This window comes from Xiphias gladius, chromosome 10, assembly GCF_016859285.1.
Source record: "Xiphias gladius isolate SHS-SW01 ecotype Sanya breed wild chromosome 10, ASM1685928v1, whole genome shotgun sequence".
NCBI classification, from domain to species: Eukaryota; Metazoa; Chordata; class Actinopteri; order Istiophoriformes; family Xiphiidae; genus Xiphias; species Xiphias gladius.
Genome location: NC_053409.1, coordinates 16,023,357 through 16,038,816, shown reverse-complemented (window position 1 = coordinate 16,038,816; position 15,460 = coordinate 16,023,357). Strand labels below are relative to the sequence as shown.

The 15,460-nt window shown below is 41.8% G+C and overlaps 1 protein-coding gene across 4 annotated transcripts in view; it reads left to right on the top strand.

Moving 5' to 3' along the window:
* The window catches only part of qkia (QKI, KH domain containing, RNA binding a), an 82,779-nt gene that overhangs the window by 49,616 nt on the left and 17,703 nt on the right, over positions 1–15,460 (top strand). For all 4 annotated transcript variants that reach the window (XM_040136652.1, XM_040136649.1, XM_040136651.1 and 1 more), the window contains exon 4: positions 587–730. In XM_040136652.1, the coding sequence (XP_039992586.1) occupies positions 587–730 (144 nt within the window). The remainder of the gene's footprint in view (positions 1–586; positions 731–15,460) is intronic.

Here is a 15,460-nt window from a genome sequence, read left to right as displayed (position 1 = left end):
GAAACGGCTCCCTATTTAACTGTGCTGAAAGGCTATTGAACAGTGATGGCTGGTTTTCAATACAGCCCATTTTGCCTTTGAGGTAGCGTTAGTGCTACAGTTTGCCACCCTCTGACTGCTTTGCCGTTTCAGGAGGAAAAACAACTCCCTTAGAGAGCTATTATTACTTAAATAGTATTGTCCACACACATACAAGTCAGTCACTTTGAACTATATCCTTGCATTCCTAAGAGTTAATTTGGTGTGGCTTAAAAATCCCTGTCCATCTTTCTCGTATCCCTCCATCCATCCATCCATCTTTCACTAATATTAATTGCTGCAGGGCTAGCTGTCTTCTTTGTTTTCGTAGAGCAAGGGATCTATTAAAGACAGGTGTCCTTTCAAAGTGAAAACTAAATAGCTGACTAAAGGGCTGCTCCTCTCATTTTACTTCTCTTTACAGGGCCCTGTTGTCCTCTGTGTATTACTGCCTCTCGCCTGCACTTCCTCTGATATGCCGTGTTTATTGCCCTGGTGCTCTAGCACACCCACACTGTTCTATACACTCACTGTCTCTCCCTCTCCCTCTATCTCTATCTCTGTTCAGGAGGAGCAGAACAGAGGGAAGCCAAACTGGGAACACCTAAATGAAGACCTTCATGTCCTGATTACAGTGGAAGACACACAGGCCAGAGCTGAGATCAAGATGAGGAGAGCGGTGGAGGAGGTCAAGAAGCTCCTCGTACCTGCTGTGAGTATATACCGAACACAAGCTCATATACACACAACACGCATGCAAGGGAAGCACCTTATGGCTAACTAAGATATTAAATGTTCTCCACAAGTAAAGTCATTTAAGTTTCTAAGGCAGGTGACATAGAGGACATGGATTAACTCTGATTTAGGTGCAGTACTGCCGAGAGAAGCCTTTCCATGCTCAACTATCATAGTCCGAACAACAGGATGATGAGGCTACATATGGCACACCACCTCTACCCCACTGTTACCACCCTGTTTACTTCCATATATAGACCAGGGGAACAGGTTGGCTGTGCCCCCAGTGGTGTGGAAAAACATAGCTAGCTGTACACACCTACTGTGACTGCCACATTTCATCTCCGCTTCCCCTCTGCCCCAACTTCCTCATACACTGTGCCTCTGGTGATATCTGCTGGTAGTTTTTTGGCATGCAACGTGTGTTTTCCCTGTAAACTGTGGTGACCAGGTGGGCAGGGTAGCTAAAGGCCCAGATTTGCCATCAGGTGGCAATGCACAGGGCTTGGCGGTCTGCGGAAATTAGACCAGCCGATGCCAGGCATGCAAGGTTAAACAAGGAATGCACTGTCACTTGAATGGTAATGTTCTTAAGCTTCTTTCCTTCTTGCACTTTATCCTGTAAATGCAGAATTTTGCCTACATATGTCGTTCCTGTGTACATTCTTTCTTGGGAGAAATAAATGCAGCAAGGATGATGGTTGCCCTTAATATAGTGGCATGACAGGACAATTTATCAGCCTATAATTTTTCAGTAGCAGAATTTTGATGGTTTTTACAACCACTGGATAAGTGACACCCCAAGCAAGACACATTCTTTAATTATAAGCAAATACACAAAGATTAGAGGAGAACAGGGATACTTAGTAGTGAAATTGTGGAATGATAGCACTTCTGTATGACACTATGTAAGAGTTCAATCTGAATGCCTGAAAAGGATAATCTGCATTTGATCACATGAAAACTTTATTATGAGTATATCAACAGCCATGAACTGGAACTTCATTCAACTGAACTGCACATGTAAGATGTGACACAAGAGGTGCCATCATACTGGGGTCTTCTGTCTAGTGTGAGAGTTCCTCCCTGTCTGTCTCAGCGAGGCCTTAGCCCAGCTTGACAATGTGGAAGGCACTTAAATTCATGTCCTCTTGTGTAAGGATTGCCCGTCTCTATTCAGCCTGCCTGTCACTTATTTAGGCACTTGTTTTGTTTCTGAGTGAAAGAGTGTTTCAGATCTCCACAGCCTGTAGGTACACACAGAGGATGTTGACACACTTATACATGCGCACACGGACACAAATATGTGCTTGCTCATACAAACTTGAGAATGAAGTAATTTCTGGAAGCGACAGCGTTCTAAAGAGTGATGCAGAATGAGTCACTGTTAACACACGTGTAGACACATACACAACAAAACCCCTTTCGGCGTCCATTTAAGTCAGTGGCAGCTCTCGGCAGCTAACGCTCATCTGAATGGAGTGCCACAAAAATAGCTTGCCAACTCTTCCAGAAATCTCTATGCATTTCACAGCCTAACAAGTGCATTAAAGACGGTCTGGTGATTCAGTGCCTGAACCGTTTAGTGGGTTAAGGAGAAGCTCTCCTCTTTTGTTTCTCAAACACAAGAAGGCAGCTTCTAGCTCTTTTGAGACACTAATGAAATCTTGCTCATAAAAAGATTCACTCTACCCTTAATTCAAATAAGAGTTTTATAGAACTAATTAATGACCCATTGCAGTCCGTTAGAGGGTAATTTTTCCTTCAAGCAAGGCATCTTTGTTCATTTAAATGTAATGAAAAGATCATTCCATGAGATAGAAATTAGCATAGTGTAATATAGTATATTGTGTGTTTTTCTGGGTCTATCAAATGAACCTATAAATTCTTTAATTCCTGAGGAATAAAATGTTCCTGCCTTGTTTTATAATGTACTAATTTCAAAGGCAGATTTGTCTCATGTATTTCTGTCTTCCAAATGCTTAAGCCAATCACTCAAAAGTATATTTTCGATTAGTTATTGCTTTTGAACACATTTCATGACATATTTTCGTATTGATCAGAGAAATAAACCAAGTTTAGGTTTATGTTGTGGATCTGACCTTTCACTCTCCTTACATTAGGGATCCAGTTCTTAATGCACATTACCGCAATGGCCTATCACTGGCTTAGGGTATGACAAATTTGAATTTCAATAGCAGTGATGTAGTTTCAGTATGGCAGAATAAGCATCTAGTTGTCCTGTCCCTGAATGTTGGGTTAGTGTATTTATCTACACATGGACCCCCCTAGGCCACTATTTTTTCTTCATGTCATTATGTGCATGTGCATGTACACGTCAGGAGTGGGTGGGCAGTAGGGCTAGCTGGCAGTAATGCCCTTTATCATGCTAAACTAAATTGGATTAAAGTATGGATGTGCTGGGTGTGCACTGTTCTAATGAAGGGCATCCTCTCCACATTTGGCAGCACAAAATCGCCTTTATTAAATTGCACAGGAAACAAAATGAGGTTGTGCTATTTATTCCCTTTCAAAGAACATGCTTTACTTGTCATTGAGGAGGACCCAGCTGCAGATGTGAAACAAAGCAGGAGGATAGAATGATTACCAAAAGCTTGTTTTGTCTGCAAAGCTGGTGGTACATTGAAGTTTAAGGTATTATAATGATAGTTTTGCTTTAAAATAATCTCATAATTGAATCACTTGGGATTAGAAACCCGGATATCTGCCATGGAAAAACCTATCCTTAAAACGTATCCTTTACTTTAAAGATTTCTTTCAAAGTTACCAAACTAGCTGAATTTTGCAACAGCAATTAGAACATTTTCACATTTTTCAGAAAGTTGTGGAACCAACTGTATATGACTTACCTTAGGTTCAGACTCTGTCAGGACATATGAGAATATTCATGTTGTAAATATATTTTGTCTGTGTCTAAATCCATCATCAGCATTTCATTGGTTGACGTGTTAGCAGAGCAAATATTGACTATTGTGTAATGCCCTGTCAATGGCTGCTCCTTACTCAGTGATTGATTGACAGTTGGAAGATGGTACTAATGGGAAGTGTTAAAGGTGTTCCTCTTGTTCCTCTTTACCCTCAATACCGCTCTTTTGTACCCTCGTCCTGTGAACTCCTCAACTCTCCATGAACTGGGAGCAGGGGAACATTGGCGAGATGAGAGAGATGGAGGGAGAGGGAGAGAGATGGGTGGGAGAGCTTGATTGAGCTCCTCTTTCAAGTGGGGATTTACTCCACTGATCCTGCCCTAGTACGTTCACACCCACTAGCGCACACACACACACACACACACACACACACACACACACACACACACACATGGATACGCATGCCCACAAAAATGCCTCCACATGCATTCACAGACACACACATACTGACTAAAATGCTCCGCTCATCTCTTGAGTCCTTGGTTAAGGCCCTCAAACGAAGCCGGCAGGAGAGCCCCACTGCACTTTAGATAACCTCCACTCGGATACTTGCAGCGCTGTATGCATAAACCCTGACTGGCCCATTCCCATTCCCCTTTCTGTCCTCAGAGGGGCTGGACAGCAATAATGACTGACCTGTAAGCCGCCATTGTCCTGTGATTGACAGCAGACTCTGGCCAATTGTGTGAGGCAGAAAATCTGACTTGTGTATATGCCATGATTATGCAGAATGATGTTGCCATCACAAATAAGAATCCTCTGTCCGCTGACATATGTAAACGGACATCCACTAAAGTCCAAATCCATCTGAGTTACCTCCATTTGTTGTTAATGATCTTCTGGTGAGTTGTAGTCCCCCTGTCAAACAAAGCTCGGACAGCAAACACAGAAATTAAGAAATCAAGCTGGCCTTTGGCTTTAGAGCACTTTTTAATATAATCCTCATTAAAAGGCAAAACATGTAATTTGGATTACTGCAGAGGTACAGACAGCAAACACCTTTAATAGGGTATCTCAACCTAGAATCACTTGTGGCGAAAAACGTCTGCTGCGCTCCTGTAAATGGGTTGAAACGTTTAAGCATGTTGCACCTTTGGGCACACACCTATTAAATTATGTCAGAAAATGTATTTTTACCTTTGACAACTGACGAGAAAACACCTGCTGTGGCATCAATGATTGGGATGAGAGCAGAAGTAAAACATTCCTTAATGTTTCACCAAAAGCTGTGCAGAAGCAGGTGTCTCTGAGTGATTTAGTGTAGATTTACTTTTTAATTGCGAATAATTACGTTAGTTGCATTAAAATGGTATTAAATTACATTAACATGCACAGAAAATGGAATGGGGGAAGCAAGAAAAAGCAAGGTTTCATTTGCATAGTTTTTTGAGATCTGATTAAAAACCTGCCTTCATGTTAGTGGTTAACAGGCATAACAACTGTTAAACTAAGCTGTTAAACTGTGCCGTGCTTTCCCATCATGCCTGCTATATAAGCCGTGATTAAAGGTCTTCTTGGTGTCATGTGTAGGTGACGAGCAGCGACGTGATCAGTATGACAGTTTATTTAGATCTATGACTGATCGTCTCTTTCTGCGGGAAGGCTTTGGCAAATGTGACATCATGACGAATAGGTGACACTGTGTGCTTGTGTGTGTGTGTGTGTGTGTGTGTGTGTGTGTGTGTGTGTGTGTGTGTGTGTGTGTGTGTGTGTGTGTATCTATATACACATTTAACTCTGTTTGGCTGTGTATCTGTTTTTTGTGTCCGTTTGTGCATTATGCACATGTGTGCTCATTTATGTGAGTGTGATTGACAGGTGTATGCACTGGACATTGTTATGGTTATAATAAATTCTTATTTATACTCTCAGTTCACAACACTGTTTGAAGGGGTTATGGGAAAATGACAGACAGGTAGAAAATTGGACAAGGCCATCTTAGACCAGACAAAGGCCTTGCTATTAGGTAACCCTCAGTGCTTTTACCTAAAGATACCTTTTCCCAATAGATATAAAGAGTGCTAGAAACATCTTTGTGTTTACATTTTGCTTTTAGGCACTTGTGCTAAATCTTACAAGTACAGATGCTTTATTTCTTTTTCAGATAAATTAAGGAGTCCTTCGATTTTTATCATCCTGTACTTTGTAAACACTAGTATAGGCTTAACACACATTTTCATGCTTCATGTGCTTGAAGATTAAAGAGGTTCCATAAACCATTTTGCATTTCTAATTTTCTAGTATTAGTTTTTTTTAATTGATAATTCTAGTGTGATACAATGGTCATGATTGTACAATAGCTTTGACCTTTGCATTATTTCCACTTATAATGTTGCTGATCTAGAAAATGAAGCATAAAACATAATTATGTCGCATTCCACTGCAAGTTGCACTGTAAAAATCCCAAGCAGGTTAACTCCTGAAATATAAATGTAAACACGTTACCCTGGAAACAAACCCCCAGTACAGCACCTCATGCTTTCTGAGTGATCAAATTGTTATGCTCTGTTGTGATAAGTCAGCTGCATGCAGAATTTTTACTCTGGTGAAAAGTCTGTTAATTCTGGTCTTTTGTGATTTTTGACCTGCAGGGACTGGTAGATTATGGTGTAAAGCAAATAATTTTCATTTCATAAGAACTTAGAGAGGAGGTTTCTAGCTATAGTCCTGTAGAACTAGGAACTAAAGCTGCCACAATGTTCTACATCTGATTCAGTGCTGTGACAGCAGGCATTTGCTGCAAGGTACCTACAGTACATTAAGAGTAGCCTTGTTAGCCGTGAATTTAGTGTTTGCTCTCCTGGTTACAGGTTTGCAATAGGTATTTGGGAGGTACCTTGTCTCAAATTTATTAGTGGGGTATAGAGGGACCAAAAAGCTGGATAAATGAGTGCAAATAGTGTGAAGACGTCAAGATGGATAATGATGAAAGTGAAGAGGATTGTTGAGAGTCGAGGGTCACACTGCCTCCATGTCAGCTCCAATCTCTCTCTCTCTCTCACTCACTCTCTCTCTCTCACTCACTCACTCACTCACTCACTCACTCACTCACTCACTCACTCACTCACTCTCTCACACACACACACACTTATAGAGCATCGGAGAAAGCAGGAAAAGGTTATGTTTGAAAGGAGAACAGTACACAGAGAAAGAAAAAGCTAGTTGGTGCTGGGGCACTTGGGCTCTGTAGAGCCAAGTGAATGTCTCCCTGAATGAAACTGTCATTGCCAAGAACAAAGTGAGCATAGTAGCAGTCCGAGCAAACCAGCGGCCTCGAGCACTGCTCTCCATTTGCAACACAGTAGGAACCCAGTCCTGGCTTCATCTTACTGCTCACTCATGTGCTCCAACCCCCTCTCGGTTACGTCGTTCTTTCTATTGCCCCTTTTTATAGATCAATTTTTGGTATTTTCCTCACTTATGTAGTTCTAGTCCACATTATGGAAATTAAGAGATGGTTTCATTGCTCCACTTTTCTTTTTTCATTTTTATAAATGCTTTGGCAGTTGCTAGCAAAGTGAAAGCTCTATATCAGTTGCTATGTTCGGCTCACCAATCTCATTGTAGTCCTTGTAGGCCAAAACTAAATTTCGGGCAAACCTGTATGCCCATTTGTTCGTGTTCCAGTCTCTTGCTCCCCTGAGCACGAGTCTCTTTTCATCTCTATTTCTCTTTTTTCTCTCCTATTTCTCGCTCTGCCTTTGACCACCATTGAGGAAGAACATACAGTAGATGGTGTTTTTGTAAAAGGCAGACAGATGGACCTTAATTGAAGCCAAGTTTGGCGATCTGCGGGGTGTTGTGTCTGTACTCGCCAGTATGCATCCGGCTTTGCAGAGTGCTACAATGGCAGCACCATCAGAACCACTCGGACAGGAAAGGCACACAGAGAAGATGATGCAGAACAAGCAGAGCTAGATTTAAACAGTGGAAGTCTGTTCTGACAGCAGTGTACTGACTTTGCAATCAATAAACACCCCTTTTTTGCATTGGTTTTTTTTTTTTTTTTTTTTTCATTTTTCTAGCTCTCACTCTCCTCTCTCTCTGTCAGCAGTGTATGACAAATGAGTACAAAACACCATCTGGCTGCATCCATCCATGTGTGCCTCTCCAATTAATGATGTTGATTCTCTGTTAGGCCCTTCCTATCACTACCATTCTCCTCTTATTTACTCTTAATCTACTTTCCCCCCCTCATGTCCTCTGTCATGCATGATATCCAGCCATATCCATGAACAGAAGATTACATTTCTTAGTGGGCCTGATTGATTGGCTTGGTGATGCATGCCTTTAACTGTGCTTGACGCACATGACTCTAGTGTTTCTGAAGGCAATACTCCGCAACAGGTGTTACATCTACCATACTGTAATTACTTTAAAATTACAACTTTATGGTCCTACAATGTGGGAGATTGTGTTTTTTGGTTCATGAAAAGCAAAAACTTGAGGTGTGATTATACTAGTTTGTATGTTTCTATCATCCCTGGACATTTTAGTTTGCCCCCATACCATAATGTGTATCACCTGTAATCTACCTGCAAGGCCTGTGCTATGGCTGCTAAGTAAAGGTGGTGATAGACACACACATCACACTGTGAGAAAGGCTAAAATATCTTTTCTTGTCCCAAGTACTGTATGATTGTGTGCATTTAAAAGTGATGAATAACAAAAGTAGCTATTACCTCACTATGCCAGCCAACTCAAGTAGGCTTAGAGGCCTGCAGGCAGTAGGTGGATGGTTTTAGTCAACCTGGCAGCCATTCTTTCCCTGTAGGCTGTTATTACCTTCATCAGGCTAATGAAGGAGCTGGATTGGATCATATTAACCTCCTGATCTCCACCTCCCAGGACACCACAGTTACAACAGGCTGGACTACACTGTTCACTGCTCCCATTATGTTCAATATGTATGTGTGAGAGAATGGTGAGCCCGTCCCAACTGTAAGTAGACACTGCATCTCCCACATGAATGTTAATCATCTTTTTAATTGGCTTCCTTGACTTGGTGACCTCTACTTGAGACAGCAAAACTGCATCACTGTGCTCCTCCTTCAGTGCCGTTGTGCTGTTTTCTTACTTTGCGTCTGTCTGTCTGTCTGTCTCTGTCTTTCACTTTCATCATTATCCATCTTGACGTCCTCACACTATTTTCACTAATTTATCCGTTTTTTTGGTCCCTCTATACCCCGCTAATATATTTGAGACAAGGTACCTCCCAAATACCTACTGAAAACCTGTAACCAGGAGAGCAAACACTAAAACTGTGCGATGTATAAATCACCTCCTATTAATGATCTAGAGGTGATAAGTGGGTAATCAGAATTGACCACTTAAACCACTTTACCAGGTGTGCTTTTTCCAGCACTTATGCCAATAATGATCACTACTGCATGTCATTTGATTGGTTAGTGTGTGAGAAGTGACCATGATTGGCGATGTAAGGTGAAACAGTATTTACTCAAGCATATACCCCGACATTTATACATCCCCTGCTGACATCTTCTGACAACTTCTTCGTTACATAAAAAACTGGGTGGATGAGGTCCAGCAGACCCTCTTCAACTGCATTCCAGACACCAAGGCAACAATAAAATGCTTAACTCCTTTGGGTAGAAAGTTGGCATAAACGTCAAACATGTAAAAGCAGGCTCATGCAAGACCCTATCTGGCATCCCAGTTCACCAGTACAGAGTGGTTGGAAAATAAATGGCCACACACGCAACCAGTTATATCACACAGAAGAACCACACATGAAAACCCTTAATTATTGGCAGAAAATCAGGGACCTATTTTTACCTGGGTCTTACCTCTGTGCCATTCAAAGAGGAAGAGGGGACGAAAAAGAGAATATTTTTGTATTTATCACCTCAGAAATGTGCAGAAAGGGAAACCACCATCCTACTCTCTTCTGTAAATCATGTAGAAGACCAGTGTTGTTGGCATATATATTTCACTGTTTGCATACTTTTTCTTTCCTCTTTTTATACCACCACCAACACAGAAGAAAAAAAATTTTGTTGCAACACTGCCATGTGTTGCTTCATTCTAATGCTACATACAATATCTAGCCAAGTAAATGTGTACATTTATTCTCTCGTACCACTCTTTCTTCTCTCTTTTTACCTTGTTTTCTTTCTACCCATCTTTCCCCACCCTCCTTTTTCCCCTCAGCGTGTGTCCTTTTTGTTGTTGTTGTTGTTGTTGTTGTTGTTGTTGTTGTTGTGTATTTGCCCTGTCTCTTGCTGTCTGCTGCCCTCTTTCTCTCTCTCTGGCCACTCTTTTATCACTGTATCTGCGGTGGCCTGAAGGCCACCACGTCAAGTTAACAACACAGGTTACAAACTACGGAACAGGCTGGAGATGTCTGTCTCTTGTACAAGTCACTGAAAGCATGGCAGTGTCACTGATATATTATAAAAGTGTATAAAGATGTTTTCTCTGGATTGTGTGGAGAGGATGTGCCACCAACTCTGTTGTTATTTGTTTGGAACAAATTTTAATGATTCTCAAGTCGCACAAAATCCTCCAGTGTAAGATTTTTATTGCTCTACTACATACGGCAACTATTGAGCTTCTGTCTATGTGTTCCAAATCCCTCCTGTCAGCCCAAACCAGGCAGGGGGGACTTGGTCTGGTCTTGGCCTGAGGGTTCCTCCCCTCCATATCTCCATCTGCCCATCCCTCCAGCTCCATTCCTCTCCTGGTGGGCAGACAGGTGGTTCTGACCCTAAAGAAACAGCACCCCCTGTAGGGAGCAACCTGCCTAAGCCTGGCAACCTTCCCTGGTCTTGTCCTCCTCCTCCTTTAATTTCCTGGCCCTAGCAAGGAAAGGCAGGCAGACTTCGTCAGGCAATCTCAGTTTAGGGAGATTTGGCCATTCCGCCTGCTATATGTAGCTGAAAAACACACATAGAAAAGATATCTACAGCAGGTGTGATCAGATAAAGCTGCATTAATTTTAATAATTATCACCTAATTATCACCAGATAACGTCCAACAATTTAAAGCATCCTAACAAAGGGACAGTTTAATACAGTGGCCTTGTAATCATGGGAGTAAATGTATTTAATTTAGATATAATTTCTTGTGTATGTCCATCAAGCCAGAGGCATACCTATAGTAAGCTCATTGTTGTTGTGATGATTGGTGTTTCAGAAATGCCATAAGAGCAAAGAAAGAGGCAGTGTGACTTTGAATCCCTCTCTCCCTTCTGTTCCCCTCATCATCAGGAGTCTGCTCACGGAGCAAGCCACAGGAAATGGTGAAAACTCTAAGGCGGGGAAAAGATTCAGATTGCAATAACATTTGTGCTGAATGGCATGTTTCATCTCCTTCCCCACCTTTCCTCATTTATTTTATACCTCTGTCATTCGTCAACTCACTGGCGTGGACAGTTGGTGAAGAAAGAGAAAAGCAACGTAACATGCAAATGCACTGTCTTTTACATGCTACAGATGCTACCAGTAAAGAAATTATTTATGTAATACAAATATCTACTTAATCAGTCAAAGTCTTAACAGTAATAATCAACAATGAATCACTAATTCTGACTAGTTAACAAGGCAAAATGTCATGATGCTAGACTGAAGAATACTGGTGCTAAGTCTCTTATTGTCTGTGACGACTCGGTGTCTAGGTTTGGAAATATGTCATCCATGGTCGTGAACCCAACCTCAGCCTCATCATGCCACAATTAGCACTTTCTCTCTTACAGTCTCTTGAGTTTTTCTTTCCCTTATTTCTCCTTGAAACATCATCCTGTTGCTAATCTATCTCGTTCATTTCTCCCCTCTAGGGGAAATAATCCTGTTTCTTCTTTCTCATTCATTAGATTTTTAAGTCAGTCAGGATCCCCAGTGAAGGTGCATTCTATGTACACAGGCCCTCTGCATCACTTACAAAATTGCCTTGCCCACTTGGACTGTCCTTTTAATTTCAGTTCACACACACAGACATGCACTTCCATCCCTAACTAGGCCCCTAGGTCCCTAACATCATTGTAAAATAACCTCCTTCCTAATCCACCTGGTTGTGCTTGGCTCCTCCAGGGGTTTTTGCAAGTTTCCTAATGCAGTTCACAGGAAGAGGAGGTGGGTAACAAGGCAAGCACAGTGGCCCAGGCAGTTTTAATCTGCCCTGGTCCTCCAGTTGCGAAGAGAGGGACCCTGCAGGCCCCTGGCCAATCTCTCTGCCTCTCTTTGAAGGTCCACTTAATCCCCTTACAGAGAAGCAAGGAAATGCAGAAGTGTGCATATGCGTGTGTATGTTTTCATGTGTGCATATGCCTGTGGGTTGATTGTCAGGAAGCTGCGGTTAGGACCCTGCAACTCCAAAGGCTCAGTGCTCATAGAGACTTGTGAACATTGTCTGCATGCCACTCTTACTCTTTGTCTCTCACACACACACACACCACTTTATACATTGTCCACCCACAGTTGTTTCTGAACTTCCCCTAGGGCCTTACCAGGGCCAAGCGTCAACATCTGCGAAGTGGGCACACACACACACACACACACACACACAGAGTGCTTTCATCTCTCCCTCTCCAGCGACTGTGTGTCCCAGTGTTTAGGCAGGAAAATAGGATTGAGTAGAGCTCAGCGTTTAGAGAGCCCAAAGGCCACCCGTCAAATTCAGCTCCTACAGTCTGTGATGCCTCACTTTGCCAGCCATCGCTCAAGTCATTTCAAACGCCATTCTCTCAGTCCCACTAGCCAACTCTGAACTGATGGCTTTCTTTGTCTCCTCCATGGTGTCTCAAGTGTAGAAGTTTCGCTTCTATTTTTTTTTTTTATCTCACTCGGGTTCATTTGCTTTGTTTATCACAGTCCCCTTCTTTTCTCTTTCTCTTTCACACTGTTTTTGTTTGTTAGTGGTGGTGTTTGCAATACTCCACTTACTCTCTATTGCATTGACTGGTTTTCCCATGGTGGTAGTTGGGTTGTGTTCAGTGGTGCGCAACAAAACTAAAACCAAAACATTTCTCTTTTTCTGTTTAATAAGCTCTGTTGAAATGCCATTTTCAGTTGTCTTGCCAGAGAAGGCGAAAAACATATGTAACACTGACATACTAAAAAAATAGAATATACTTTTCATCGATGCATTGAAGGTGCTTTACACAGAACTACTAAGATGCCTCATAGCTCTGCAAGCTAGTACTTGCTAAAAATTGTCAAAATTATTATAGTGATAGTTCCCTCTTTGGTGACATATTTTTGCAGTGTAGGGAAGATTCATTTTCATGTGAATGAATTGGACTCTCAGATCTCTCCTATAATAAGCCTTGCATGTTGACATTGTCAATATGAGTAATTAGAGTAAGTAAGTATGGGGGATGTTACAGGGTTTATTGACTGAATTGAGGTTTGCACCTTTGCAGAAATTGACAATATGAGCTTTGTCAAATTGAATGGAGCCAGATAAGCCAGAGACACCCAAGGTGTCTCTAAATAGGTTGTTTAAAAATTGCGGTCTTGGGCTAACTGCATGTATCCAGATAGATCTATCCAGAGGGTTCCAGGTTTGAATCCCATGTCTTGCAGGAGGTACTTAGATCTCTGTTTTAGGCGAAGACTCCAGTGATCAGCTCTGAGTCAGGATCTTTGAATCTGATGCAAATCCCCTAGCAGTTTTTAAAGCTCCCAAATCATCCCTGGCCAAATCCCTTCAAGATATTCCCTGCTCGATTGGATGGCATTAAAGGATCACAGCGACAGAACAATACACCGTCTGGCAGCTTGGTGGAATGAGGGATAAAGGTAGAAGAAGAGAGGGAAAGTGGAAGGAGAAATGGAACTGCAGTGGGTGAATAAGGTAGCGATTGAGGGTGCAAATTGGGAATATGGGCAGGGATGACATATGAAAAAGAGGGAATTTTATTGGTAGGTAGGGAACAGATGATGATGATGAGAGAAAGGCGACAGGAGAAACAGACAGCTGTTTGTTGGTCTGTACAACATGGTGGGACTGCATGATCTCTCCTGCTCTGTAACATCATCTGTTTGTCAAAGCCGATGCAGGCCAACAAGCTTTAATAATATATCCAAATCGTGTTGTTAAATCGGTATATATTTTTCTAGGTTATTTATACGAAGTTTAATCCGCTCTTAATACTGTTATGTTACATGGAATACCAGCCCAGTTTCTGAGGATAAACAAGATCACTCAGAATTTCCGCACAGCTTTTCCCTGTACTACTAGAAATGCTTTTGATTGGAGAGAAAAACTGATTTTTTTTTTTTTTTCTTCTTCTTCTTTCAGTTCCAGAGAGTGCAGTGAGCTGGTAGAAAAAAAATATTTTCTTTCCTTCTCCCTTTTTCCTCTCCTTTCTCCTGTTGGTGACACTGAGTCAGTCAGTGTGTCAGTTGATATTAATGGGGCTAGCACAGAGTAGCAAGGCTGCCCTCTTCAATCTTCTCTGGCACAATAAGGCTAAGGATAAGGCTGTTATAAGCCCAATAGATCCAGGAGCCAGTGCAAGTGCCAGGGCCCATACTGGGTCCACCACCCATGCTTACACTGCTTGTTATGGATAACCCCAGAGAAGCTGTGGGAGTAAACTAGGTTCTACCAATTAATACTTCTCTGCCACATATTGTAACACCCTGAGCACCCACCAGTGCTACATCAGACAGAACAGAGGCAGCTCTGTTACTCTGAGGCCTTGGCACTTATGAGCTTTGCTATGATTCAGAAAGTGGAGTATTAACAGAAGAGTTAGTTCTTGACTTCGTAATGTGCCACTTTAAACTGTACCTCAGTAAGCTGTGTGATTGACAGTAATGGGGCGGAGCAGCTGTGATGTGTTTGTAATAATCTGACTGGAGTCAGGTTCACTTCTATGCTAATGAGCTAGTGTGTTGGTGGTTTAGCATGACTAATGGCGCACATCGCTAACAGAGCTGTCTGGGAGTGAGGAAAGGAGCAAAGGAGTAAAGGAGAAATAAAGAAGCTTTACGGGAGTGTTGTGAAGGTAGAAGACAGTCAGAGAGGAGAGTTGCAGGAGATTGCGTTGTTAGTCTTTGGGGAAAAGGAAAATACAGTTGAGGCCTGATTCCCTTGGCAGATATGCTCACAAAAGCCGAGGAGCAAGGCAGAGGAAAGAAAATTGCCTTTGAAAGTGCAGCAGTGAATTTGAGAAAGGACATACAACACTTACTTCCAGAACACTCTTTAAATGTGCTTTTATGAAAAGGTTATAGTTGTTTGTGTAGTGTTGTATATGGTTTTTTTTTCCTTTAATAGATTGATGCAGGATCCTCTCATTGAAAAGTGAAAAGGGTTTAATGTGTTGTTTTGTGTTGTACATAATATGTATTTTTTGCTTTCCTTGCAGTACTTCATTGATGCATGGTTTTCCATGAAAAATAAAAAGGTGTGCGTGTGTGTGCGCACGGGTCATGTATGTATTTTTTTGTTTTTGGTAGAGTGGTTATTTGATTTATGGTCTCTTCTATGAAAACATGGGAATCAGGTTTGCTGCACATGTTTTCAATCCAGCTTCCAGGTTTGCTTTAGTTGCCTTGAATTGATTAAACTTTCTTGTCACTTATTTATTTAGTGTGGAGATGTTTTGCAGCTTGCTACAAGTACTCATTCCTTCCTTTTTCTCTAACTCTCCACTTCTTGAGAGTGTGGAATTGTTGATAAGTCTTCTTGGCAGCGTGGTGAGAGTAATCATTTTCCTCCAGATGTTAGAGTTTGGGAAGGAACCAAAAGGGAGTGGAGAGAGGGAGGGGAACAGGAGAAAAACCCAGCTG